Source organism: Bidens hawaiensis, unplaced genomic scaffold (genome assembly GCF_021521415.1).
Source record: "Bidens hawaiensis isolate Kalapana, Puna unplaced genomic scaffold, B.hawaiensis_p1.1 tig00000512_1, whole genome shotgun sequence".
Lineage (NCBI taxonomy): Eukaryota > Viridiplantae > Streptophyta > Magnoliopsida > Asterales > Asteraceae > Bidens > Bidens hawaiensis.
In genome coordinates this window covers 567744-595195 of record NW_027491033.1, presented here as the reverse complement: position 1 = coordinate 595195, position 27452 = coordinate 567744, and the positions used below count along the sequence as shown (strand labels likewise).

The following is a 27452-nucleotide window of genomic DNA, read 5'->3' as shown; positions in this document are numbered from 1 at the left end:
TCTTCCTCCCTGTTCTTCCCTGCTTTTCCGGTAATATATATATATTATATAATAATTTACTTATTAATTATGCTAACTTATTATCTAGACTTAAAACAGATCATTAAAACAACAATCTTATTTATAGGTTAACTTGTGCTTGTTTAAAGTTGGTTCTTGCTTTATCTTACACCGCATCGTTTATCAAGTGAGTTATCTCGTATCTAATCCCTTTTTATTTTAAATGCTTTGGGATGTTCATGTGTTCATACAAAACTTGAGTCTTAAACTGTTTATGAACTTTAGTCGCGCAGTATCCCATGTGTTGAGGACGTAGACTTGGCTGTTTATTTGTATGTGTGGATCATTAACCGTATTGACGGTCTATTCCGCAGTTTTCATGGTACCATTAGATGAACACGGGAGAACTATCGTTTATGATTTTCTCTTTTGTATACACATGCACAGTTAGTCTTGTTTGTGAGCTCAATTGTGAGCACTGGCAGTCTTGTCTCTTAGAGTTGGTCCCGATCAGATTACACCCTTGTTGAAAACCAGACATACACATGTTGCGCGCAGATTTATTGTTATCTATGTATTGTATTAAACTTGATTTCTCACCAACACGCAAGTGTTTGACGTTTATTTTAACACATGTTCAGGTTTGCAGTAGCTGTTTTGGAGCTTGTGGACACGTAGGACGTTTTTACTTTTGGACCTAGAATTAAAATGTATCAAGACAAGTTAATGTTGTTTGAATGTTATAATTTATAATATATTGATTTATGTTTGATTTATGTTCTTTATTTTCCCCGCTGCTCGTGCGCGATAAAATGTGTATTAATAAATATTGACACCAATAGTGTCACGAGTAATGAAACAATATGTGGCGCCCCGATGTATAATCCGCCTTTGGTCGGGGTGTTACACCTTTGTTGTAGTTGTTTCTCCGTTTAGCTAGGTGATTGCCCCAGTGTACCTTAGTTGTTTTTTCTCTATTTAGCTTAGGCAGTAGGTGCGATTTGTTGATTGTTACAAAAGTTCCTTCCATTTATGGTGCTACGTTTAGCTAGGCAATTTGGTGTACGTTTAACACCAACGCTTATCACACGACCTTCATTTTCCATTACTTGATTTAGTAAGAAATCTATAAATACAAAAAACTATTTTTATTTAAAATATTTCTATTTAAAAAAAACAAAAACAAAATGTAAACCAATAAAAACTAGAAAACCGGCTGTGTGGAGGATGGAAAACGCGACCTGCTATTCACTATAATACTACACGACCACCACGACAAGTTCCATTTTTGTTACTTTTGTTGCTTTCAAATACTAAATACTAAAACATATTTCAAGATATTAAAAAAAACTTAGTGGCTGCCACATGGCAACCACTGATTGGACCTCCCCAAAATCCCTATAGAAACTTAGGTTTCCTTTAATATATAGTTTATAATAAAATAAACAACTCAATATAAATATTATTTTATTAACAACTTAAGTATATTTAAATCTTCTAAAATTGAAGAAAATTTTCAAAATTAAAATTCTAATCTTTAAAGGAATATTTCATTTTAGGAATAATTTATAAATTTATAACCATTACATAGTATAAAAAATGTAAGAAATGAGTTGTATTTAAAGTTAAAAAAAATTGAGAGAGGTATATTTTTTAAAATTTTTAAATAATTAATTGATTTTAAAACTTAAAAGATTTGAAATTTATATAAAAGTTAACATGTTCTTAATACAAATTCTTAAATTTTATGAATTCTTAATATTTAATAATGTTCTTAAATTTTATAAATTGATTCAAAGTCTTAAAAATCTTGATTTTGAAAGTTATAAAAGTTTACAAGTTTATATAAAGTATAAATTTTAAAATAAGTTTACAAGTTTTTGTTATTTAAAAAGAACTCAATTTTGATAACAAAGAAGATAAATCAAGTCAAATTAAATTTTGGAAGGGGCCGCACCTATCAAAAACTAACAAAAGCTGCATGCGGACATGCTCAAGAGACATTTTTAGATGTCTTTGATACTTATTGTTTATGAGAAAACACGCGATTTTTGATGTTTTAATAGAGTTAAAAAGAAATACATAAAAATCACAAAAAGGGACATGAATTTATTGTCAAGTAAAACTTTAAATTTCACATCTTAAGAAATCTAAATATTAATTACATGTAGCCGTTAACTATATATTTACAAATATTTTAAAATGTGTAATTAGGTATTTAATTACACAATTATTGATAGCATAACGTAAAAAAGTTATATGAAATAAATTAATTACAAGACATGTATTTGGTAATCTCAACGAGTAATTTTAAAAAACTAATAAGATGCATCTAATACATGACAATAATTTGGGTATCCACAAGTATGGGACCTGGGACATACATCGTTTTGAAACCGGGTATGTCAAAATTTAAATTTATTCTCAGTTAACTAAATCTATATTTTTGCTTGTAGTTAGAAAAACAATTAAAATTATGTAGTTTTTTATACTGATAAATAAAAACAAACAACTCAATCTAAATATTATATAGTGAACAAGTTAAGTATATTTAATTTTTATATAATTAAAAAAAAATTTAAATTATTAAAGGAACAGTTGCATATTACATATAATGTATATATTTATAATCATTGCATATATGTAAAGAAAAATGTAAGGAATGAGTTATATTTAAAGTAAAACAAATCTTTGAAGGATGGTATATTTGTTTAATTTTTTAAATAGTTAGTTGATTTTAAGACTTTGAAGATTTGTAATTTATATAAAAGTTAATATGTTCTTGATACAAATTCTTAAATTTTATGAATTCTTAATATTTATTAAAATTCTTAAAGTTTACAAATTTATTCTAAGTCTTAAAAAATCTTAATTTTGAAAGTCTATAAAAGTTTACAAGTTTGTAACAAGCTTATAAATTTTTATTTTCTTATATTAAAAGAACACACTTTAAAAAATAAAAAAAGTACTTAAAATTCAATTAAATTTTGGAGGGCCAACACATATCAAAAACTCACAAAATCCGCAGGCAGACATGCTCGAGAGGCAGTTTTAGGCGTCGCTGATACTTATTAATGTCGTTATGAGAAAGCACATGATTTTTAGTGATTTCAATAGAGACAAAAAGAAATACATAAAAATCACAAAAAAGGACATGCATTTATTATTGTTGAGTAAAACTCTAAAATTCACATCTTATGAAATCTAAATATTAATTACATGTAGCCGTTAACCATACATTTAAAAAATTTTAAAAAGTATCCGTTAGGTATTTAACTGCGCAATCTTTAAAAGCATAATGTAATCCAATAACACGGATTTTAAATTTTAACATAATATAACGAAATCTAAAATAATAATGTAATAATATACTTCTAAAATGAAAAATAGAAAAAGAAAATGAAAACCAAGCTTAATTAGCCGTTAGCTTAATTAACTTTTAAATCGGTTATAAATACATAGGCCAGCATTTGAAGACCTGCAACAACTCCAACTGGTTAACTCACTGCATTGTAACCGCATTCCATCATCCTCACTCACAATATCATCCACCAACGCACATTTGCAAGTAAGCAATCGATTTATGTAAATTTGATGCATTCGTATCTTGACGAATTATTATGAAATGTTGCTTAATCTTCACCGATTCAATTGATAACTTGTTATCTCTGGTGTAATTGTGTTAATGCGTTGAAATCGGTTATCAATAATCGTGTATATCGTCAAGTTTACTCCATGCAGACGATGAAGATTTTGAATTGCGATGAGTTTTGCGTTAATTCAGTCATTTCTTGCTTGATTAATTGTAGCGTTGAAAAGCATTTATGTGGAATTTATATCGTAAATCTTATCATTGATTCGATTTAATCAGTTTTATATCATAAATATTTTCATTGATTCGATATTTGGTTGTTCGGGTTAGTTAGAAACTGAAATCTGTTAAAATTAGGTACAAATCTGTTATTTCTTGCTTGATTAATAATGAGAATTTATTGCGTAAATCTGTTATTCGATTCAAACTGATAGTTCATCAGTATACTTTGCTGTTGGTCAGTTAGAAACTAAAAATCTGTGAAAATTAGGGTTTCTTGTGTTGTATTAATTTTTTTAAAATTTTAAATCTGCAACTGTTGTTTACGCGTGTATTTTAACAGTCTTGTTAGGATTCTGATTAATTTCTTGCTAAATTAACGTTTCAGGTTTTGAAAATGGAGCTTACGAAGAAGAACGTGTGTGAGCCAATTGTTCCCGGAAAGCGATCATATGAGGATTCCAACGATCGTGATCACAAGAACCTGAAAAGACCGAACCTGGTGGTGCAAACGGTTCAAAATGTTCACTCAGATGTGGATAACTTGAGGCCGAATAAATTTGGTCGATCCACTGATTTTACTGGCACAAGACCACCAAGTGGTAAAGTGAAATTTTGGGATCCCAGAAGTTTAAACAGTGGTGGTGCGCACAAACCGAAAGTCACCACCACTGTAACTGTGAGGAAGCCGTTGCAGCCTTTAAACGGTGCAGACGCTGATGTTAATGTGAAGATCAACTCGCGCGTTAACATTAAGTATTGTTCATTGAATTCACAATCTTTTGAGCAAGACAAACTCAAAAGCAAGAAGCAAGCAGAAGTCAGCAGAAACAAACCTTCATCCAGCTCAAAACCTGCTGGAAAGGTTATGTTTTGGGACCCTCTAACAGCGGGTCATGACCAACAGCCAAAGGTCACCACCACCGTTCATGTATCAAGGGGAAAGCCTTTGCAGAATGCTGAAAATGTTGTCTCAGATGGTGAGGCTAAAAGGCGAAAAGAAGGCAAGGCCCAAAAATCAGCAGTCACGACAACTACTGCCTCACAAAAGGAAAACAAGAACCGTGAGAAGATCAAAGAAGCAATGAATGTCTTTGATCAAGTCCACCCCCAACTTTTGGATGAAAACCGAATGAAGATAAACGGGGAAAAGATTGGTAACTGGAGGGTTCCTTTGGAAGCGGTCAAAATAACGAAACAAATGCTCAAATGGATGGAGCCCGTAAAGAGCTTAGGCCCCATATGTGGTGTAAAAATCGGGGATAAGTTCAAATACCGGGCACAGCTTAAGATGATCGGTCTTCACTGCCAACTTCAATCGGGTATTGATTATACCAAGATTGAAGGAAAAAACTTGGCAATAAGTATCGTTGACTCTCATCGGTACGCAAATGACCCCGGATCTGCTGATATGTTGATATATTGTGGTCATGGTGGTCATAGTGGTCTTAAATTCTTTGGGCCTAAACCGCCACCAGAAGATCAAGAACTTAAACGCGGTAATCTGGCGTTGAAGAACAGTATAGATGCGAGAACTGTAATCCGAGTGATTAAGAAGCTTGAATATGGTAAGGATGAGGTGTTTGTGTATGATGGTTTGTATGTTGCAATTCATTATACACAACATAGAAATGAAGATGGCAAGACTATGTTCAAGTATCATTTGAATAGAGTACCTGGGCAGCCTGCACTTCACCGAATGTTGAATGCTAGCTACTGATATCAGTTCTACCATCTCTGCTCCTTTCAAACGCTTGAATCTGGATTTTAGTTTAGCGACCCGTCTATTGTTCAGTATTTGTAACTTTTTTTTCTTATGAATATAGTTAGCATGTTTAGTTCTCTTGTAATAGCTAGTTATGGGCCATCTGTTGTTGAAATATACAAGTCAATCATTTGTTTGACCTCAAAAATATTTAGTTATGAATTTGCCTTATAATCCATTTTTAATCGATTAACAGTTTTTAAGTTGTGAGTTAACCTTAACTTCTAAAACAATAATGAAATTCTCTTTTATGCTTCAACCTACAAAACAATGATGCCAAAGCAGAACTTGAAGCAACCAACCTGTTTTAATAGGCTTTTCGGGGGTACGTACGTTGTAATTTATACATATACTTTGGATTATTTGCAATTAATGAGAATAGCACGATCTAACATAGCACACATCTGGCAACATTTTGTCATTGTATAATTATTCCCCGGAAACATTGTCGTTACATGGTTAACCTATCCTACACCTCTCTCCATGATGTCCGGCAACGTGCTATAATCACTCCATGATGACGGTGAACATACCTTTTCCAGCAGTTACATATGTACATATTTGTAAGAAAATAAGTTTACTTAACCTATGAAACGTGAACACAAATTTAAATTATGTTTTTCGCATATAAGTTCTGTTTGATTAACTGTTCAATAGAGGTTAAGATCAATCTTAAATCGTAAGAACGGTTTATTACTAAATATCTAAAAGTGGTAATGGCTAGTAGTTATACTTTGCTAAATTTAGCACCGTGTTTAAGATTTCTCGGTGATAAGAGATTCCCAGCTTGTTTTTCGTTAAATCACGCCCAACAACATTTTTTTGTCATTATTTGGTTGATAAACCCTATAATTCACTCCATTCATTGGATAACCAGCAAGAGTTGTCTGAAGTCTAAACCTGCCAAAACTCGTTTCAAACGGTCTGAGCAGCCAAAAACCAACTAAACCAACAGAAAATAAGTCTAAAAAAGCCTAGACTATAACACAGGCTCACTCTGTTACGGACTGAAACCAATGCAAAGTATGGTACTAGTCCCACATCGGTTGTATGGGCAACTGATGTAAGGTTTATAAGCCAAATGGGTTCCATCATCTATCAGACTGGTCTTTTGGGTTGAGTTCTTCTGTTTAGCTTGTAACATTGGTATCAGAGCCAACCTCGGAGTGGTGGCCCGCGGAGTGGTGGTCTGGAGTGAGCCAGCCGTGACCAACGAGGACTCGGAGTGGTGGCCCACAGAGTGGTGGCCTGAAGTGAGCCAGCCGTGACCAACGTGGCCGTGACCAACAAGGACGTTGGCCCTTAAGGAGGATGCATTGTTACGGACTGAAACCAATGCAAGGTATGGGACTTGTCCCACATCGGTTGTATGGGCAACTGATGTGGGGTTTATAAGCCAAATGGGTTCCCTCATCTATCAGACTAGTCTTTTGGGTTGAGTTCATCTGTTTGGCTTGTAACACACTCTTTGCGAACTGAGTATTTAACTACCTAGATATAAACATTGTCAAACATTACCATCTTTTGTTTAAGCGCGACTCAACACTATATCATTTTGAAAGATCATAACAGTGTCCATTTAACATCCAAGGAATTGTAACACAAAAAAATCTATGAATTGATACTTATACATACTATATACTATACATCACACAAATAGTATATATATATATATATATCATCTTAACGCGTACATACATATTAGCCATAGCACCGAATAGGGTCATTGCAACCTTTCTCACTAGATTGTCTGGACCCAAATCGGCCTCCCTTTGCAAGATACTGCTGATAGTACTCTTCTGCCCTGTAGAACTTCTTAGCTGGCAACATCTTTGTGACCACTTTCCGGTTCAGTTTCTTGTTGTGTTTCTCCTTCGACTCTATTGCTGCTTTCTCTTGCTCGGGTGTGTAGAAGTAAATCCCAGATCTATATTGTGTCAACATCATTTCCCTACCATAATCAACCACCAAGATTTTAGAATACCAAAAAAAAAAGAAGATTCAATACTCTTAATACGTTTCATGTTTGCCCGATTTATGTTAGGGGTTTTATTAGCTAGTTGGGTTAAAACAAATCAAAACCATATAATAATTACCTTGGATGATGCCGGAAAGACGGTGAACGGCGTGTTGGCCGGAGCCGAGATATTAAGAACAGTTTCAAGATTTAAAGCAGTTTGTTTGTGTAGTTCTATGGTTGCGGCAGTTCTAGAAGATGATTAGGGTACTATTTATAGTTTCAATTAAGTCGTTTGATATTAATACGAGGTAGTATAGCCTTGATTATAATCCGCCGGTTTGGGTGATTAAAGGATGTTAATTAGATTGTTAATGGAGAAATAAATCACCTAATAATACTTGACGTTAGAAGAGAAGTCTTTAAAAATGATTTAATGTCTCGAACGCAGATTAAAACGATGTTTTTACATGTCGCCGGCGCTGGAAATCCGGTCGCCGGACTTGCCGCCGGGAAAACCGGGTCAAGGATGTGGAATGGGTTGGGTTTATGTTATTATTATTATTATTATATTATAATTTAAGAGAAAGGTTTTAATAAGAAGTTTGATTTTTCTAAGAAGGCTAGGAAGGAGGGTAATTTAGTCTACTACCTTAATATTGAAAACTCACTTAATTTAATTTCAAAACTCACTTAATTAATCTTAAAAAATCACTTATTTTCACGCATCTCCTATAACCACCACCGCCCACCGCCACCCACCGCCACCACCTTGCCAAAAAAATCTTGGAAAATTTCGTCGGAAAGTCATCGGTAAAACACAATGGAAAACACTATAAAAAACACAATAAAAATAAAAATATAATGACAAAAACACAAATAAATAACATAACGTAAAAAACACTATGTAAAAATAAAACACAATTGTATAACACAATTTTGTAAAACACAATTTTGGTAAAACACAATTTGTAAAAAACCCACGAATTTTTTTTATTTTATATATAGCAATATGGTACTCATATAAAAGATAAAAAACACTCGTTATTATGGCGAAATTGTTTTTGAAAAATATGTCGTATAAAAAAGTTATTGACGTTTTAAAATGATGAGGGAATTTGACATGTGTTTTGCATGTCAAAAGAGAAAGTCAACAAATGTGTTATCCATATTATGCTCATACCCTTGTTTTACACATGATTTTCTCTCTAATCTACTCTCAACCATTCAAGTCTAAAAATGAATGGATAAGATTATTTTTTATCCTTCCTACAAAATCTAATCTTATTATTATAACTTAACCCTATAATTTAAATCATAAGTTACACTTTGAACCCTAGACGTTATAAATATATATATAAACTGTTTTAAACTTTATTTACTTTTTACCCTTGAACTTTATAAATATATATAACTAGATAAAACTTTATATACTTTAATATCTTTGGTTTGTTTACGTTTTACACTCGTATAGTTTTAGACTTTGATTATTTTATAAACTTTTATGGCTCGAAGATTCGTTAATTGAACAATACGAATAGAAAGTGAACGAACTTTAGATCATTGAAAATGATATAAATTGATAACTTTCATATACGAATATGAAAAAAAAATGGAAAATGTCACAACTTAGATAGGCAGTGTGTGCGATTTGTTAATTTTTACAAAAGTTCCTTCAATTTATGGTGCTACGTTTAGCTAGGCAATTTGGTGTACGTTTAACACCAACGCTTATCGTCTATCTCCCACCTTGCAATAATCGCACCGTATAACAAACCAAAAATTAAATAAAAGGAAGAAGTAAGGAAATGAAAGAAGGAAATTCCATCCCACATTGGTAGAGGAAAGAAATGGAGATGGAACCACCATAGTATAAATAGGTTTCTAAGTTTCTTGTCCCACATCGCTAGATGATAAAACTAGTGAGCTCTTTATAAGAAAGAAAATTTCTATGCTAATGTTCTTATAAGGATATCACACCCAGTGGTCCTAGCGGAGGCACCCGCACGCACACGCACACGCACACGCGCCCGCGTGCTCGGGCGATGGGCGCTTTGATGGCGCACTTCGCACGCTCGCATCGCCGCTTAAGGGCCGCCTTAGTATTTTTGTCTCCCATCGCGATACGCGACAGGATTGGGTTAGCCTCATCGCGTACCGCGATGACGTAGAAATTATCCGATAAATATGGCGGCATAGCGATACGCGATAGGCTGATATAGCTACCCATCGCGTACCGCGACGTGGAGGATACGCAGAGGACACGTAGCCTGCCACGTGGCGTGCCACGTAGCACGCCTAGGGCTGACTCGACATAGCTGTATGACTTATCGCGATACGCGATGGCTTTCTATTTATGGCCATCGCGTAGCGCGATGGGGTCCGAAAACTGCTATAAATAGAAAGGTGACGGGACTTCATTTCTTCGCACAAAATTTCTTTCTTTCTCTGAATACACACACATACTCACAATATTAAGAGATAGTATAATACCGAGTTTTCGTAACGATACCCTATCCGATCGAAAGAAGCTTATATACACGAATCCGAAAGCTCTGCCTGTTAAAGCATGACATTGTGCCACCGTGTAAAGTTTCTACTCTCGTGATTATCGTTATGATTATTGGTTTTATACTAATCTAGTTATATTACATTGTGTTTAACCTAGGTGCTTAATATCAGGATGCTTTCTTTAATTGTAAACCTGCAAGGTGAGACATTCGAGTTTTTGTACCACTCACATTTGCGTGAGACAACTCTTTTTCCGACACTGTCATGATAATTTCAAAACCTATAAAACTCATGGCAGATGGTCTAAATATTTTCAAATGTATTTTTAAAAAGTATTTTAAATACATTACAGTGATTAAGTCTCTGTAGACTTACGGGATGGTTACTATTGGTATTGTGGGGTTTTGTATACAAGGCTTGCCTATTGGGCTATTACACGTTACTTATTGGACAAGTGTTAGCCAATAAGTAATATGACCACAGTCATAGATACGGTCGAGTGACAAGTACCTTTCGGTAATTTGTAAGCAGGCAGGTGTAAAAACATCTTAATGTTGTAACTGTAAAAATGTGTCATTTACAAATGAATGTACTCACCAGTATTTTTTGCTGATCAAATATTTTAAACATGTTTCAGGTGACTTGTTAGAGACAAAGGAATGATGCCTGCGGGCTTCCAGCTTAAATAAGTGGCTTGTCACCAGAATAAATAAACGTGTTTTTTTTGTAAATTAGGGTTTAACCCTATAAAACTTATGTTTGTATTAAAAGGGATTAAATTCCCGGTTTATCAATATAATAATCATGGTGTTTTTATAACTCTGATCCTTTTTTCTAACTACGGTTCTGATGAAATTTTCTGCTGCAAAATAATTTAATAAACACCGATACCACCAATCAATGTTCACGGCTTCCCATCCCGGGGTATAGGGGACGGGGGCTGTGACAGCTGAAGTGGTATCAGAGCCACTGGTTTAAGCAATATGGGTATTTTAATAATACCTAATCTTAAAAATTAATGTTAGGAAATATATGCATTAACTTATGTGTTAACCATAAATAAAAAAAATAAAAAAAAATAAAATAATAAGACTTTAATCACACGTGAAAATAAGTATTATTCTCGTTTGGAGTTCGTTGTTTTATTATTTTTGATTAACAGCATGAGTGAGTTAGTTGATGCTTTTGAACACATATCCGTTAACTCCACGGATATGGAAGAAGGAGAAGCTAGTCAACGACAATCTGAACCCATGATTTTTCAAGCCCTACCTGTAGAAAAACCAAAGCCTAAAAGAAGAAGACAGCTCAAAGAATGGCAACGAGGATTAAGAAGAAATAAGGAAGGAAAGACCACAGTCAAACAACCAACTCAACCACATCCCGAACAACCAACTCAGCCACAACCCGAACAACCAACTCAACCACAACCAATTCAACCACCAACTTTACCACCACCCATGACAACAATACCCATGGAGGAACGACTAGGCAAATGCCTAGACGAATGTGAAATCTTTCAACCTATAATCAATGATTTAGGTGCAGGAAGCTCCAGCAACCCGAATATGCCAACTCAAGACCCAAATAATACATTTCCCCATGATGATATCATCAGTCAGGCTCAAATGGAAGAATGGTGGACAAACGATTGGCAATACCAAACAATGATGTCAAATCCTTATGCAGCATTCCAGGCGGAAACCGCAAACTACCCCACCATGACGCCGGAAATGACAATAGAGCTCCGTCACTATGGAGATGAATTGGTGGATACCGCCAATAGACTGAGGAATATTGGGGAGGCCATACGCTGGAAATACTATGACCGAGAGCCTTATATATAAAGCTATATATATAATATTTATATGTGCATTATCGTAATTTCTTTGATAAAAAAAAGTGTATGTATGTAACAAAGGTGTGTAGTGACGCATATATATAGTGTGTAGATGTAAAATATAGCGATGCATATATATAAAAAGAGTAAATGTCGCAAAGATCGACGATTTTAACATATTTTGTGCCTATGTGTTTATATGTTATTAATATCTTGCTTACTTTATTATTCAATTACGATATTAATAAATCTTTTCTTGTATGTAATTCAGATGTCAAATGAAGCTAGTTCTAATCACGAAAATAACCATAATCATGAAAATTCCAATGAAGAAACTCATCTGAATATGAATGCTATTGAAAATATGATAGCTCAGAAAATCGCGGAAGCAATTCCTTTAATTGCTGATGCAATTAAGCAACCTGTTTCTGCAATTAAGCATAAGACTGAGAGTAATAAACGTAAGTCTAACGATGAGGCTAGTCATAGCGTGAATGGAGGAGGTAGAAACCCATTACCTAAAAAGTCAAAAGTTCACGGTTGTACTTACAAGGATTTCTTAGCATGTAAACCAACCGAATACTCTGGAAATGAATGACCCATTTCAGCACTACGCTGGTTAGAAAAGACGGAAGCCATTATAAGAATTAGCAAGTGTGCTGAAGAAGATAAAATATTATATGCTTCTAATCTCTTCGTTAATGAAGCAATAGAATGGTGGAACACAATCCTCCAGTCAAAGGGAAACAACGTTGTTTATACTATGACCTGAGAAGAGTTTAAAGAAATAGTAGAAAGGAAATTTTGTCCTCCTCATGAAAGAGAGAAGATTGCTACTATGTTCTTAAACCACAAAATGGAAGGTGTTAAGTGTCGTGAGTATACGACAAAATTCTTCGAATATGTAAGAATGGTACCGGCTTTGGCTTCGCCAGAATCAGTACTAATTTCTCGTTATATTTGGGGATTAGTAAGTGAAATCCGTGATTTGGTAAAGTCATCTAGACCTCAAACTATTGAAGAAACAGTTGAGCTAGCAAATACCCTGACAGATGGATTAGTCCGAACTCAGGAAGAAAACAAAAAGAAAGATCTAGCCCAGAAGATTACCCAACAGTTTCAGAAGAAAGGACCAGGGCAATCTTATGCTCATCCTTTTTGTAAAACTTATAGAAAAAGGCATTCAGGGAGATGCGCTTTTAAGAAAACTAAGTATTGCAATTATTGCAAAATGGCTGGACATACAGATGAAGAATGTAGAAGGAAGGATAGTCGTGTTTGCTACAATTGCGGAGAACCCGGCCACATCCGTCCAGAATGTCCAAAGCTGATAAAGGCGCCTGACAACAAAGCAAAGAACACAGATGGACCTAAGAAGAATGCACAAACTTTTCAGCTTACTGCACAAGAAGCAGCAATGATTCCGGACGTCATTGCGGGTACGTTTCTTATCAATAACGTTTACGCTAAAGTATTGTTTGATTCCGGAGCAAACCAAAGTTTTATAAACACGAAGTTTTACCAAGCATTAAATCAACCATTAACCAAACTCCATCAAGTCTGCACGGTAGAGACGGCAGATGGAAATTCCATTCATATTCATGAAGTACTCCAAGAAGAAAACATAAACTTACTAGGCCACTTGTTTAAAGAAAATTTACTCCCAATGAATCTGGCAGGATTCGATGTTATATTAGGAATGGACTGGCTAGCAGCCAATCATGCTCGAATCCTATGTAATATAAATTCTGTTGAAATTCGCTCGTCAACAGGAGAAATTATTACAATTCAAGGAGATAATATGCTCAAGCCTAGAAAGTTTATATCAGTAATGAAAGCGGCAAGCTATCTAAGGAAACAAGGCGTAGTATATATGATTTCTGTAATCATTAGCGCCAAAGGAAAAGAGCTAAAAGAAATTCCGGTAGTATCGGAATATCCTGATGTCTTTCTAGAAGATTTACCTGGTCAACCGCCTGATCGAGAAGTTGAATTTATAATCCATATAATACCATGAGTAGCGCCAGTTGCTAAAGCACCATACCGATTAGCGCCAACAGAGATGCTAGAATTAAAGAAGCAGTTAGATGAATTGCTAGAAAAAGGTTTCATACGACCTAGCTCATCACCCTGGGGAGCACCAGTACTGTTTGTCAAAAAGAAATATGGGTTAATGCGTATGTGTATCGATTATAGAGAATTGAATTAAGTCACAATTAAGAATCGGTATCCTTTACCGAGAATTGATGATTTATTTGATCAACTCCAAGGAGCTCGATATTTTTCTAAAATCGATTTACGCTCAGGATACCATCAATTAAAAGTGCAAGAAGAAGATGTTCCTAAAATAGCTTTTAGGACAAGATATGGTCATTATGAGTTTACAGTCATGCCATTTGGTTTAACCAATGCACCAGCTGCATTCATGGATATGATGAACCGAATATGTAAACCATATTTGGACAAATTTGTAATCGTTTTTATAGACGATATACTTATTTACTCCAAAACCAATGAAGATCATGTCAAACATCTTCATACACTTTTGACACTATTGAGAAAAGAGAAGCTTTACACTAAATTCTCAAAATGTGAATTTTGGTTACAAGAAGTACAGTTTCTAGGACACTTGATTAACCATGAAGGTATTCATGTGGACCCTTCCAAAATAGAAGCTATTACTAATTGGGAAATTCCTAAAACTCCTACAGAAATTCGAAGTTTCTTAGGATTAGCAGGATATTATAGACGCTTCACTCAAAATTTTTCCCGAATAGCAGTTCTGTTAACCAAGTTAACGTGTAAGAATGTCAAGTTTGAATGGGACCTAAGCAAGAAGAAGCTTTTATAACTTTGAAGCAAAAGTTAACAAATGCCCCAATACTTACACTACCAGAAGGAACTGAAGATTTCATAGTCTGTTGTGATGCTTCTAAATCAGGATTGGGATGTGTACTAATGCAACGTGAGAAAGTCATTGCTTACGCATCTAGACAAATAAAGAAACATGAAGAGAATTACACAACACATGACTTAGAATTGGGAGCAATAATTTTTGCCCTAAAGATCTGGAGACACTATTTATATGGTAGTAAGTTTACCGTATTCACAGATCATAAAAGTTTAAAATATATCTTTGGGCAAAAGGAGCTTAACCTGAGGCAAAGACGCCGGATGGAAATTCTTAGCGATTATGAATGTGAAATCCTATACCGTGAAGGTAAGACAAATATAGTAGCCGATGCATTAAGCAGAAAAGAACATGAGAACCCTAAAAGAGTGCGAGCTCTAAGGTTAGAACTTTAAATCAATTTAATTGATGAAGTAAAGAATGCTCAGAAACAAGCAATAGAAGAAAATAATATTGCTGATGAGAAAAGAAATGGTACAATTGATCTACTTGTCAAAGGAAATAATGAAATTCTCCGAATGGGGAACAGGATCTGGATACCAATCATAGGAGGATTATGAGAAAAGATTCTCGAAGAATCCCATAAGTCCAAATACACAATGCATCCTGAAAGAGATAAAATGTATCAAGATTTGAAGAAAATCTATTGGTGGATAGGAATGAAAAAGGACATAACCAGTTATGTTTCAAAATGCTTAACTTGTTCACAAGTTAAAGCAGAACATCAAAAGCCATCAGGATTACTTCAACAATTAGAAATGCCAGAATGAAAATGGGAATTAATAACAATGGATTTTGTTACCAAATTACCTACCACAAGAAGAGGTAATGACACAATCTGGGTGATTGTGGACAGATTAACAAAATCAGCTCATTTTATACCAATGAAGGAAACTTTCAAAATGGAACAATTAGCTAAACTGTATGTAGACAAAGTTGTCTCATTACATGGAGTTCCATTATCCATTGTATCGGGATAGCCGTTTCACTTCTCATTTTCGGAAGAGTTTCCAAGTAGCTATGGGAACAAAGTTAAACTTGAGCACGGCATACCATCCACAGACTGATGGTCAAAGTGAAAGGACCATACAAACATTGGAAGACATGCTAAGAGCATGTATAATAGATTTTGGTGGAAATTGGGATGACCATTTACCACTAATAGAATTTTCCTATAATAATAGTTATCACACAAGCATTAACGCTGCCCCATTTGAAGCCCTGTATGGACGAAGGTGTAGAACACCAATATGTTGGGCAGAAATAGGAGGAAAACAATTATCTGGTCCTGAAATCATACAAGAAAGTACTGATAAGATAAATCAGGTTAAGGAAAGATTAAAGACCGCACAAGATCGTCAGAAAAGTTACGCGGATCATCGACGCAAACCATTGGAATTTCAAGTTGGAGACAAAGTGCTACTGAAAGTATCTCCATGGAAAGGAGTAATCCGATTCGGTAAGAGAGAAAAGTTAAGTCCATGATTTGTTGGACCATTTCAAATTCTCAAACGAATTGGACCAGCAGCCTATCAGCTAGAATTACCAGAGGAAATGTCAGGTATACATGATGTATTTCATGTAAGTAACTTAAGGAAATGTTTAGCTGACAAAACACTTGAAGTACCCCTTCAAGATATAAAGGTAAATGAAAAGTTGAAATTCGTTGAGAAACCTTTGCAAATTGAAGATAGAAAGATCAAGAATCTCAAGCATAAAAGAATAGTTCTGGTCAAAGTGAAGTGGGATTCAAAACGTGGACCAGAATATACTTGGGAATTGGAATCCGAAATGAAACGGAAGTACCCACAATTATTCCAACCAAATCTCGAGGACGAGATTTAAAATAAGGAGGGGAGACTATAACAAACCAAAAATTAAATAAAAGGAAGAAGTAAGGAAATGGAAAAAGGAAATTCCATCCCACATTGGTGGAAGAAAGAAATGGAGATGGAACCACCTTAGTATAAATAGGTTTGTAAGTTTCTTGTCCCACATCGCTAGATGATAAAACTAGTGAGCTCTTTATAAGAAAGGAAATTTCTATGTTAATGTTCTTATAAGGTATATCACACCCAGTGGTCCTAGAGGAGGGTGCGAAGCACCCGAACGCGCACGCGCACGGGCACGGGCGAAGTGCGATTGGCGCTTTGATGGCGCACTTTGCACTTCGCATCGCCGCGAGCCGCTTAAGGGCCGCCTTAGTATTTTTGTCTCCCATCGCGTACCGCGATGACGTAGAAATTATCAGATAAATATGGCGGCATAGCGATACGCGATAGGCTGATATAGCTACCCATCGCGTACCGCGACGTGGAGGATACGCAGAGGACACGTAGCCTGCCACGTGGCGTGCCACGGAGCACGCCTAGGGCTGACTCGACATAGCTGTATGACTTATCGCGATACGCGATGGCTTTCTATTTATGGCCATCGCGTAGCGCGATGGGTTCCGAAAACTGCTATAAATAGAAAGGTGACGGGACTTCATTTCTTCGCACAAAATTTCTTTCTTTCTCTGAATACACACACATACTCACAACATTAAGAGATAGTATAATACCGAGTTGTCGTAACGATACCCTATCCGATCGAAAGAAGCTTATATACACGAATCCGAAAGCTCTGCCTGTTAAGGTATGACATTGTGCCACCGTGTAAAGTTTCTACTCTCATGATTATCGTTATGATTATTGGTTTTATACTAATCTAGTTATATTATATTGTGTTTAACCTAGGTTCTTAATACCAGGAAGCTTTCTTTAATTGTAAACCTGCAAGGTGAGACATTCGAGTTTTTGTACCACTCACATTTGCGTGAGACAACTCTTTTTCCGACACTGTCATGATAATTTCAAAACCTATAAAACTCATGGCAGATGGTCTAAATATTTTCAAATATATTTTTAAAAAGTATTTTAAATACATTACAGTGATTAAGTCTCTGTAGACTTACAGGATGGTTACTATTGGTATTGTGGGGTTTTGTATACAAGACTTGCCTACTGGGCTATTACACGTTACTTATTGGACAAGTGTTAGCCAATAAGTAATATGACCACAGTCATAGATACGGTCGAGTGACAAGTACCTTTCGGTAATTTGTAAGCAGCAGGTGTAAAAATATCTTAATGCTGTAACTGTAAAAATGTGTCATTTACAAATGAATGTACTCACCAGTATTTTTTGCTGATCAAATATTTTAAACATGTTTCAGGTGACTTGTTAGAGACAAAGGAATGATGTCTGCGGGCTTCCATCTTAAATAAGTGGCTTGTCACCAGAATAAAGAAACGTGTTTTTTTTGTCAATTAGGGTTTAACCCTATAAGGGATTAAATTCCCGGTTTATCAATATAATAATCATGGTGTTTTTATAACTCTGATCATTTTTCCTAACTACGGTTCTGATGAAATTTTCCGCTGCAAAATAATTTAATAAACACCGATACCACCAATCAATGTTCACGGCTTCCCATCCCGGGGTATAGGGGACGGGGGCTGTGACACACCGGTCACATGATTCAAATACAAATAAAACATAGTACGTTATAATAATTTCACCACCACACGACCTTACTTTTTCGTTACTTTATTTAGTAAGAAATCTATAAATACAAAACTATTTTTATTTAAAATATTTCTATTTAAAAAAAACAAAAACAAAATGTAAACCAATAAAAAACTAGAAAACCAGTTGTGTGGAGGATGAAACACGTTTTCTGCTATTCACTACAATACTACACTACTATCATGACAAGTTTCATTTTTGTTACCTTTGTTGCTTTCAAATACTAAATACTAAAACAGATTTTAAGATATTAAAAAAAAAAACTTAGTGGCTGTCACATGACAACCATTGATTGGACCTGATCAAAATCTCTGTAACAACTTAGATTTCCTTTAATATATAGTTTATAATAAAACAAACAACTCCACATAAATACTATTTTATTAACAACTTAAGTATATTTAAATTTTATTAAATTGAAGGGAAATTTCAAATTTTGAAATTTTAATCTTTAAAGGAATATTTCATCTTAGGAATAATGCATAAATTTATAACCACTAAAACTGTAAGAAATGAGTTGTATTTAAAGTTATATAAAGAAAATTGAGAGGGTATATTTGCTTACATTTTTAAATAAGTATTTGATTTTAAAACTTTGAAGATTTGAAATTTATAAAAAAAGTTAACATGTTCTTAATACAAATTCTTAAATTTTATGAATTCTTAATATTTATTAAAGTTTTAAAATTTTATAAATTGATTCAAAGTCTTAAAAATCTTGATTTTGAAAGCTATAAAAGTTTAAAAGTTTATATTAAGTATATATTACAAAATAAGTTAACAAGTTTATATTAAGTATAAATTTTAAAATAAGTTTACAAATTTTTGTTATATAAAAAAGAACTCAATATAAATAATAAAGAAGATAAATAAAGTCAAATTAAATTTCGGAAGGGCCCGCACTTGTCAAAAACTAACAAAAGCTGCATACGGACACGCTCAAGAGACACTTTTAGATATCCTTGATACTTATTGTTTATGAGAAAGCACGTGATTTTTGATGTTTTAATAGGGATAAAAAGAAATACATAAAAATCACAAAAAGGGACATGAATTTATTGTTAAGTAAAAACTTTAAATTTCACGTCTTAAGAAATCTAAATATTAATTACATGTCGCCGGTAACTATATATTTACAAAAGTTTAAAATGTGTCTATTAGGTATATAATTACACAATTATTAATAGCATAGCGTAAAAAAGTTATAGGAAAAAAAATTAATTATAAGACATGTATTTGATAATCTGAACGAGTAATTTAAAAAAACAAACTAATAAGATGCATCTAATACATGACAATAATTTGGGTATTCGTAAATATGGGACCTGAGACATACATCGCTTTGAAACTTGGTATGCCAAAATTTAAATTTATTCTCAGTTAACTAAATCTATATTTTTGCTTGTAGTTAGAAAAACAATTAAAATTATTTAGTTTTTTATACAGATAAATAAAAATTAAGCAACTCAATCTAAATATTATATAATGAACAAGTTAAGTATATTTAAATTTTATATAATTAAAAGAAATTTTCAAATTTTTAAAGGAACAGTTGCATATTGCATATAATGTATATATTTATAATCATTGCATATATCTAAAGAAAAATGTAAGGAATGAGTTGTATTTAAAGTAAAACAATTCTTGAAGGATGGTATATTTTTCTAAATTTCTTAATAGTTAGTTGATTTTAAGACTTTGAAGATTTGAAATTTATATAAAAGTTAATATGTTCTTGATACAAATTCTTAAATTTTATGAATTCTTAATATTTATTAAAATTCTTAAATTTTACAGATTTATTCAAAGTCTTAAAAAAATCTTAATTTTGAAAGTCTACAAAAGTTTACAAGTTTGTAACAAGTTTATAAATTTTAAAAAGTTCACAAGTTTTCTTATATTAAAAAGAACACACTTGAAAAAAAAATAATACTTAAAATTCAATTAAATTTTGGAGGGGCCAACACCTATCACAAACTCACAAAAGACGCAGGCGGACATTCTCGAGTCGAGAGTCGGTTTTAGGCGTCGTTGATACTTATTAATGTCGTTATGAGAAATCACATTTTTAGTGATTTTAGTAGAGGTAAAAAGAAATACATAAAAATCACAAAAAAGGACATGCATTTATTATTGTTGAGTAAAACTCTAAAATTCACATCTTATGAAATCTAAATATTAATTACATGTAGCCGTTAACCATACATTTAAAAAATTTTAAAAAGTATCCGTTAGGTATTTAACTGCGCAATCTTTAAAAGCATAATGTAATCCAATAACACGGATTTTAAATTTTAACATAATATAACGAAATCTAAAATAATAATGTAATAATATACTTCTAAAATGAAAAATAGAAAAAGAAAATGAAAACCAAGCTTAATTAGCCGTTAGCTTAATTAACTTTTAAATCGGTTATAAATACATAGGCCAGCATTTGAAGACCTGCAACAACTCCAACTGGTTAACTCACTGCATTGTAACCGCATTCCATCATCCTCACTCACAATATCATCCACCAACGCACATTTGCAAGTAAGCAATCGATTTATGTAAATTTGATGCATTCGTATCTTGACGAATTATTATGAAATGTTGCTTAATCTTCACCGATTCAATTGATAACTTGTTATCTCTGGTGTAATTGTGTTAATGCGTTGAAATCGGTTATCAATAATCGTGTATATCGTCAAGTTTACTCCATGCAGACGATGAAGATTTTGAATTGCGATGAGTTTTGCGTTAATTCAGTCATTTCTTGCTTGATTAATTGTAGCGTTGAAAAGCATTTATGTGGAATTTATATCGTAAATCTTATCATTGATTCGATTTAATCAGTTTTATATCATAAATATTTTCATTGATTCGATATTTGGTTGTTCGGGTTAGTTAGAAACTGAAATCTGTTAAAATTAGGTACAAATCTGTTATTTCTTGCTTGATTAATAATGAGAATTTATTGCGTAAATCTGTTATTCGATTCAAACTGATAGTTCATCAGTATACTTTGCTGTTGGTCAGTTAGAAACTAAAAATCTGTGAAAATTAGGGTTTCTTGTGTTGTATTAATTTTTTTAAAATTTTAAATCTGCAACTGTTGTTTACGCGTGTATTTTAACAGTCTTGTTAGGATTCTGATTAATTTCTTGCTAAATTAACGTTTCAGGTTTTGAAAATGGAGCTTACGAAGAAGAACGTGTGTGAGCCAATTGTTCCCGGAAAGCGATCATATGAGGATTCCAACGATCGTGATCACAAGAACCTGAAAAGACCGAACCTGGTGGTGCAAACGGTTCAAAATGTTCACTCAGATGTGGATAACTTGAGGCCGAATAAATTTGGTCGATCCACTGATTTTACTGGCACAAGACCACCAAGTGGTAAAGTGAAATTTTGGGATCCCAGAAGTTTAAACAGTGGTGGTGCGCACAAACCGAAAGTCACCACCACTGTAACTGTGAGGAAGCCGTTGCAGCCTTTAAACGGTGCAGACGCTGATGTTAATGTGAAGATCAACTCGCGCGTTAACATTAAGTATTGTTCATTGAATTCACAATCTTTTGAGCAAGACAAACTCAAAAGCAAGAAGCAAGCAGAAGTCAGCAGAAACAAACCTTCATCCAGCTCAAAACCTGCTGGAAAGGTTATGTTTTGGGACCCTCTAACAGCGGGTCATGACCAACAGCCAAAGGTCACCACCACCGTTCATGTATCAAGGGGAAAGCCTTTGCAGAATGCTGAAAATGTTGTCTCAGATGGTGAGGCTAAAAGGCGAAAAGAAGGCAAGGCCCAAAAATCAGCAGTCACGACAACTACTGCCTCACAAAAGGAAAACAAGAACCGTGAGAAGATCAAAGAAGCAATGAATGTCTTTGATCAAGTCCACCCCCAACTTTTGGATGAAAACCGAATGAAGATAAACGGGGAAAAGATTGGTAACTGGAGGGTTCCTTTGGAAGCGGTCAAAATAACGAAACAAATGCTCAAATGGATGGAGCCCGTAAAGAGCTTAGGCCCCATATGTGGTGTAAAAATCGGGGATAAGTTCAAATACCGGGCACAGCTTAAGATGATCGGTCTTCACTGCCAACTTCAATCGGGTATTGATTATACCAAGATTGAAGGAAAAAACTTGGCAATAAGTATCGTTGACTCTCATCGGTACGCAAATGAGACCGGATCCGCTGATACGTTGATATACTGTGGTCATGGTGGTCATAGTGGTCTTAAATTCTTAGGGCCTAAATCGCCACCAGAAGATCAAGAACTTAAACGCGGGAATCTGGCGTTGAAGAACAGTATGGATGAGAGAACTGTAATACGAGTGATTAAGAAGCTTGAATTTGGTAAGGATGAGGTGTTTGTGTATGATGGTTTGTATGTTGCGATTCATTATACACGACATAGAAATGAAGATGGCAAGACTATGTTCAAGTATCATTTGAATAGAGTACCTGGGCAGCCTGCACTTCACCGAATGTTGAATGCTAGCTACTGATATCAGTTCTACCATCTCTGCTCCTTTCAAACGCTTGAATCTGGATTTTAGTTTAGCGACCCGTCTGTTGTTCAGTATTTGTAACTTTTTTTTTCTTAAGAACTACAGTTAGCATGTTTAGTTCTCTTGTAATAGCTAGTTATGGGCCATTTGTTATTGAAATATACAAGTCAATCATTTGTTTGACCTCATAAATATATAGTTATGAAGTTGCCTTATAGTCCATTTTTTAATCGATTAACGGTATATAAGTTGTGAGTTAACCTTGACTTCTAAAACAATAATGAAATTCTCTTTTATGCTTCAACCTACAAAACAATGATGCCAAAGCAGAACTTGAAGCAACCGACCTGTGTTAATACGCTTTTAGGGGGTACATACGTTGTAATTTATACATATACTTTGGATTGTTCGCAATTAATGAGAATAGCATGATCTAACATAGCACAGATCTGGCAACATTTTGTCATTGTATAATTATTCCCCGGAAACCTTGTCGTTACATGGTTAACCTATCCTACAACTCTCTCCATGATGTCCGGAAACATGCTATAGTCACTCCATGATGACGGTGAACATACCTTTTTCAGCAGTTGCATATGTACATATTTGTATGATGATTAGTTTAGTTAACCTATGAAACATGAACAGAAATTTAAATTATGTTTTTCGCATATAAGGTCTATTTGATTAACTGTTCAATAGAGGTTAAGATCAATCTTAAATCGTAAGAACGGTTTATTACTAAATTTCTTAAAGTGGTAATGGCTAGTATTTATATTTTGCTAAATTTAGCACCGTGTTTAATATTTCTCGGTGATAAGAGATTCCCAGCTTGTTTTTCGTTAAATTACGCCCAACAACATTCTTTGTCATTATTTGGTTGATCAACCCTATAATTCACTCCATTCGTTGGATAGCCGGTAGTTGAAGATTCCTAACTTGTTTTACTAAATTTAGACCGTTGTTTAACAATTTCTCGGTATTGGGAGATTCCCAACTTGTTTCTTGCTCAATGAAATTCAATAACATTCACCGTCTTTAAATGGTTGATCCAGCAATCAAGTGTGTTGACGTCTAATTGATTACATTTATTCAGTCGGAGACTAGAGGTCGTATATCATTCAAATCTGTTAAAGAGGATTTTGGCTGTTGGGCCAATATGTGCAGTATCATATAGAAAAGCTTAAGGTTCAAGTGATCTAAGCGAGTCGATCTGTGTTTGTCCATGCGATGAACTCGAGTATGATCTTCCCAATCCATGCTAAAAAGGTTAATAATGGTGCCTACACCATGTTTCCCTAGGCGTCTGGATATGCGTTTACATTTGAGATGCGTAATTCGTTTGGACCATATGTGATTAGTCAATAACTAATAACTAAAAGTTGATAAAACAACAGTGTACAGCTCTTGTAGAATGGTTTTACTATTGTGAAGTAATCTAGGTTTAATAGTCAACAAAACCGCATTGGGTGCTTAGCCCCTGAACCGGCAAAAAGTTGTGTGAGCTCTAAAAAAGCCTGAACTAGAACACAGGCACACTCTTTGCGAACTGAGTATTTAACTACCTAGATATAAACATTGTCAAACATTACCATATTTTCTTTAATCGCGACTCAACATTATATCATTTTGAAAGATCATAACAGTGTTCACTTAACATCCAAGGTATTGTAATACAAAAAAATCTATGAATTGATACTTATACATACTATATAGTATACATCACACAAATAGTATATATATCATCTTAACGCGTACATACATATTAGCCATAGCACCGAATAGGGTCATTGCAACCTTTCTCAGTAGATTGTCTGGACCCGAATCGGCCTCCCTTTGCAAGATACTGCTGATGGTACTCTTCTGCCCTGTAGAACTTCTTAGCTGGCAAGATCTCTGTTACCACTTTCCGGTTCAGTTTCTTGCTGTGTTTCTCCTTCGACTCTATTGCTGCTTTCTCTTGCTCGGGTGTGTAGAAGTATATCCCAGATCTATATTGTGTTCCAATATCATTCCCCTACCATGATCAACAAAGAATGTAAATATTTACAATCAAGATTTTAAAATATCTACGAAAAAATTCTTCACTAGATTTAAAATGTAAATAGTGTTTGCGCACACTGTAAGATTAATATTTATATATTAATCTACGGCCCTCACGAAATGAAACTCGGGAACACAGTGTCAATGTAAAGTATCCTATTAAGGTATCATATCACGGAATTGATCAAAACACGCGCTTCTAGTCATATTCATACTGTGCAACGTGAAATAATTCAAAACAAGAAAGCTTCCTAAAGGGGACTGTCTTTTCATCTGCTTGTGTATATATTACCAAAATGACCCTTTCTCCACAAGCCAATTAGTACTAGGATACAAGTATCAGTGGCGAAGCTTGGACGAAGATGTCGAGGGGACCAAGCAAAAATATACATTAAAAAAACCGTAAACGGATGGGGGCCGGGATCAAATTTTTGGTTGAAAACGGGTAGATTTACACTACGTATAAAAAATGTCGGACGAAAACGGGTAAATTTACACTACTGCGGAAAAGAACGGAGGGGGTTGGGGCCAGGGGACTATCCTTCGCCAGTGACAGGTATGTGATTATATACAAATATGAATGTAAATAAGCCGTATGTTAAGTGCATGGTTTAAAAAGGCGTTCCGAGGCGCGCCTCGAGGCTTACGCCTCGGCAGCCTCGGTAGAAAAACGCCTTAGAGGCTTAGCCTCATAAGGATATATTGAAACCTAAGCCTCGACCTTTGTGAGGCGGTCCGAGGCGGTGAGGCTTAAGCCTCACTAGAAGTTGTAAAAATATGCCAAATTTTTTTATTTCTTGGACTTTTTTTTGTTGAATATGGTATTAATAGAGCTACAAGGCACTTCTCGACTTCTGACGGCTAATTCCGGCGCCGGAAACATGCCGGAAACCTACCAAAACTTAAGAAGAGTGGCTGCAGGAATAAGTAGAAGCTGCGTGAGGAAGCGTTTTAGCCTTTTAGGTTTAATAAAGTATCGATATTTTAAGATTTAACCTTCTATCTAACACAAGTTTACATTTAGTCTCTAAAAGTTGTAAACTTTTACATAAAAAGTGTAAAATTAGTGTGTACCTTAACATTTAGCCCATTTATCTTCACTAGTTTATATTCGATCCATAAACTTATAAAATTTTACATAAAACTTATAAAACTAACGTTATTAATTTAGATTATATATACATTTTTAATTTTTTAGTATTAAAAGTGTGATTTTTATAGATCATATATATTTTTTATTTTTTTAATTATGTTTCGAGGTTTACGCCTTGGTCCGCCTCGAGGCTCACGCCTCGAGGCTCGTTTCCGCCTTTTTAAACCTTGAACTTAAGTGAACAGTTCACTGGGGGGGTTCATTTATTTATGTTAATTTATAAACGAACAATCATGAACAAAAAAATTAGTTCATTTATATAAATGAATAAACATGAACAAGAAATTTTGTTCATTTAATTAAAGAAATGAACATGAGCGTGCCTCGTTCGTTCATTATTCATTTTATATATATGATATATATTATTTAGCAATATTCATGTTCATTTACATTAATTTAGGACATTAACAAACAAACACAAAAGTGTTCACTTTCTTAACAAGCAAAAATGTGTCCTTTTGTTTGCTAGAGTGCTCGGTTAAAGTTCGACGAAAGTTAAACAAATGTATACAAATAATCCTGTTCATATAAGTTCAGTTTGTTTACAGTCTATACACAAATTTCAGAAAATCTAAGGATTGCTTTACATACATATATGTGTACAAGTTTATCTACAATTCTTACTGAAAATCATACGATTAGGGCACAATTCCATATCAATTTAGCTTAAATTTGCTAATTTTGGCCATAATTGTTAAATAATAATAATAATAATACAATCTCCCAATAAATTTAGCTCAATTTCATTCTAGTTTAACTGTAATTTCAAAAATTAACAGTCTTCATGGACAGAATATGCTTGTGAGCATCACAGAAAGTAAAAACCCCTAAAATGAATCTACAATTTAATCTCAATTTCAATAATTAAAGTACTGACCTGACGATTAAGTGTGGTGGGGTCATGCCTCTCCCAGAAACAATCAAGCAAGCTCTCAAAACTACACTCTTTGGGGTCATACTGGACCCGAACAACCTCCGAATGGTTAGTGGTACCCGAACAAACGTCACTGTATTTGGGGTTATGAGTAAGCCCCTGGGTATAACCGACTTCGGTTTTGGTAACACCCGGAACCCTCTGGAAGGCTAACTCCACGCCCCAGAAACAACCGGCTCCGAATTGGGCGAATTGTTGACCGGGTGATGGGAGGTCGTCGTCCGGACCTTGAGCCCTGGGGTCAGGGGTGGGGTTTGAGCTGAACCCTAGCCAGCTTAACCAGCTCATTAGTTTTCTGTGGTGGTGATTGTGGCTGTGCTGAGGTTGGCGTTTTTTATGTAGGAATAGAAGTTTCTCAAATGTACACTTTTTCATTTTTAGACAAATTTTAAAAGATAAAAAACTTTTTTTTTCTTTTGGATCGGTGCAGGGCTTTCATAATATGTCGGACGCGAT

At 34.4% G+C, this 27452-nt stretch overlaps 4 protein-coding genes across 5 annotated transcripts in view; 2 read left to right on the top strand and 2 right to left on the bottom strand.

Moving 5' to 3' along the window:
- The window catches only part of LOC143633302 (glutamate dehydrogenase 2-like), a 168375-nt gene that overhangs the window by 69434 nt on the left and 71489 nt on the right, over positions 1-27452 (bottom strand). The gene's annotated exons all lie outside the window — the stretch shown is intronic.
- LOC143632184 (histone-lysine N-methyltransferase, H3 lysine-9 specific SUVH6-like) lies at positions 4167-5531 on the top strand. Its single transcript, XM_077100760.1, has one exon. The coding sequence runs from the start codon at positions 4209-4211 to the stop codon at positions 5529-5531; it is 1323 nt and encodes a 440-aa protein (XP_076956875.1). The 5' UTR covers positions 4167-4208.
- On the bottom strand, positions 7098-27352 carry LOC143633276 (peptide methionine sulfoxide reductase-like). Of its 2 annotated transcripts, XM_077101615.1 has the most exons (3): positions 26940-27352; positions 24593-24883; positions 7098-7210 (listed from the first exon to the last, which is right to left on the bottom strand). In XM_077101615.1, the coding sequence occupies exons 1-2, from the start codon at positions 27282-27284 to the stop codon at positions 24632-24634; spliced, it is 597 nt and encodes a 198-aa protein (XP_076957730.1). In that variant the 5' UTR covers positions 27285-27352; the 3' UTR covers positions 7098-7210; positions 24593-24631. The 2 variants fall into 2 exon arrangements, with proteins under 2 accessions (XP_076957730.1, XP_076957726.1); XM_077101611.1 differs by lacking the exon at positions 7098-7210 and having other exon boundaries at positions 24551-24883.
- LOC143631019 (histone-lysine N-methyltransferase, H3 lysine-9 specific SUVH6-like) lies at positions 21499-23025 on the top strand. The gene has a single exon (XM_077099887.1). It carries the CDS (start codon positions 21541-21543, stop codon positions 22861-22863), a length of 1323 nt encoding a protein of 440 aa, XP_076956002.1. The 5' UTR covers positions 21499-21540; the 3' UTR covers positions 22864-23025.

What these genes read in the sequence shown, in the direction of transcription:
- LOC143632184 (XM_077100760.1), top strand. Translation starts at nt 4,209, where the DNA reads ATGGAGCTTACGAAGAAGAACGTGTGTGAGCCAATTGTTCCCGGAAAG.
- LOC143631019 (XM_077099887.1), top strand. Translation starts at nt 21,541, where the DNA reads ATGGAGCTTACGAAGAAGAACGTGTGTGAGCCAATTGTTCCCGGAAAG.
- LOC143633276 (XM_077101615.1), bottom strand. Translation starts at nt 27,284, where the DNA reads ATGAGCTGGTTAAGCTGGCTAGGGTTCAGCTCAAACCCCACCCCTGAC. An exon ending in CCACCACACTTAATCGTCAG is followed by an intron (nt 24,884 to 26,939) that starts GTCAGTACTTTA and finishes TGATCATGGTAG; the next exon opens with GGGAATGATATTGGAACACA.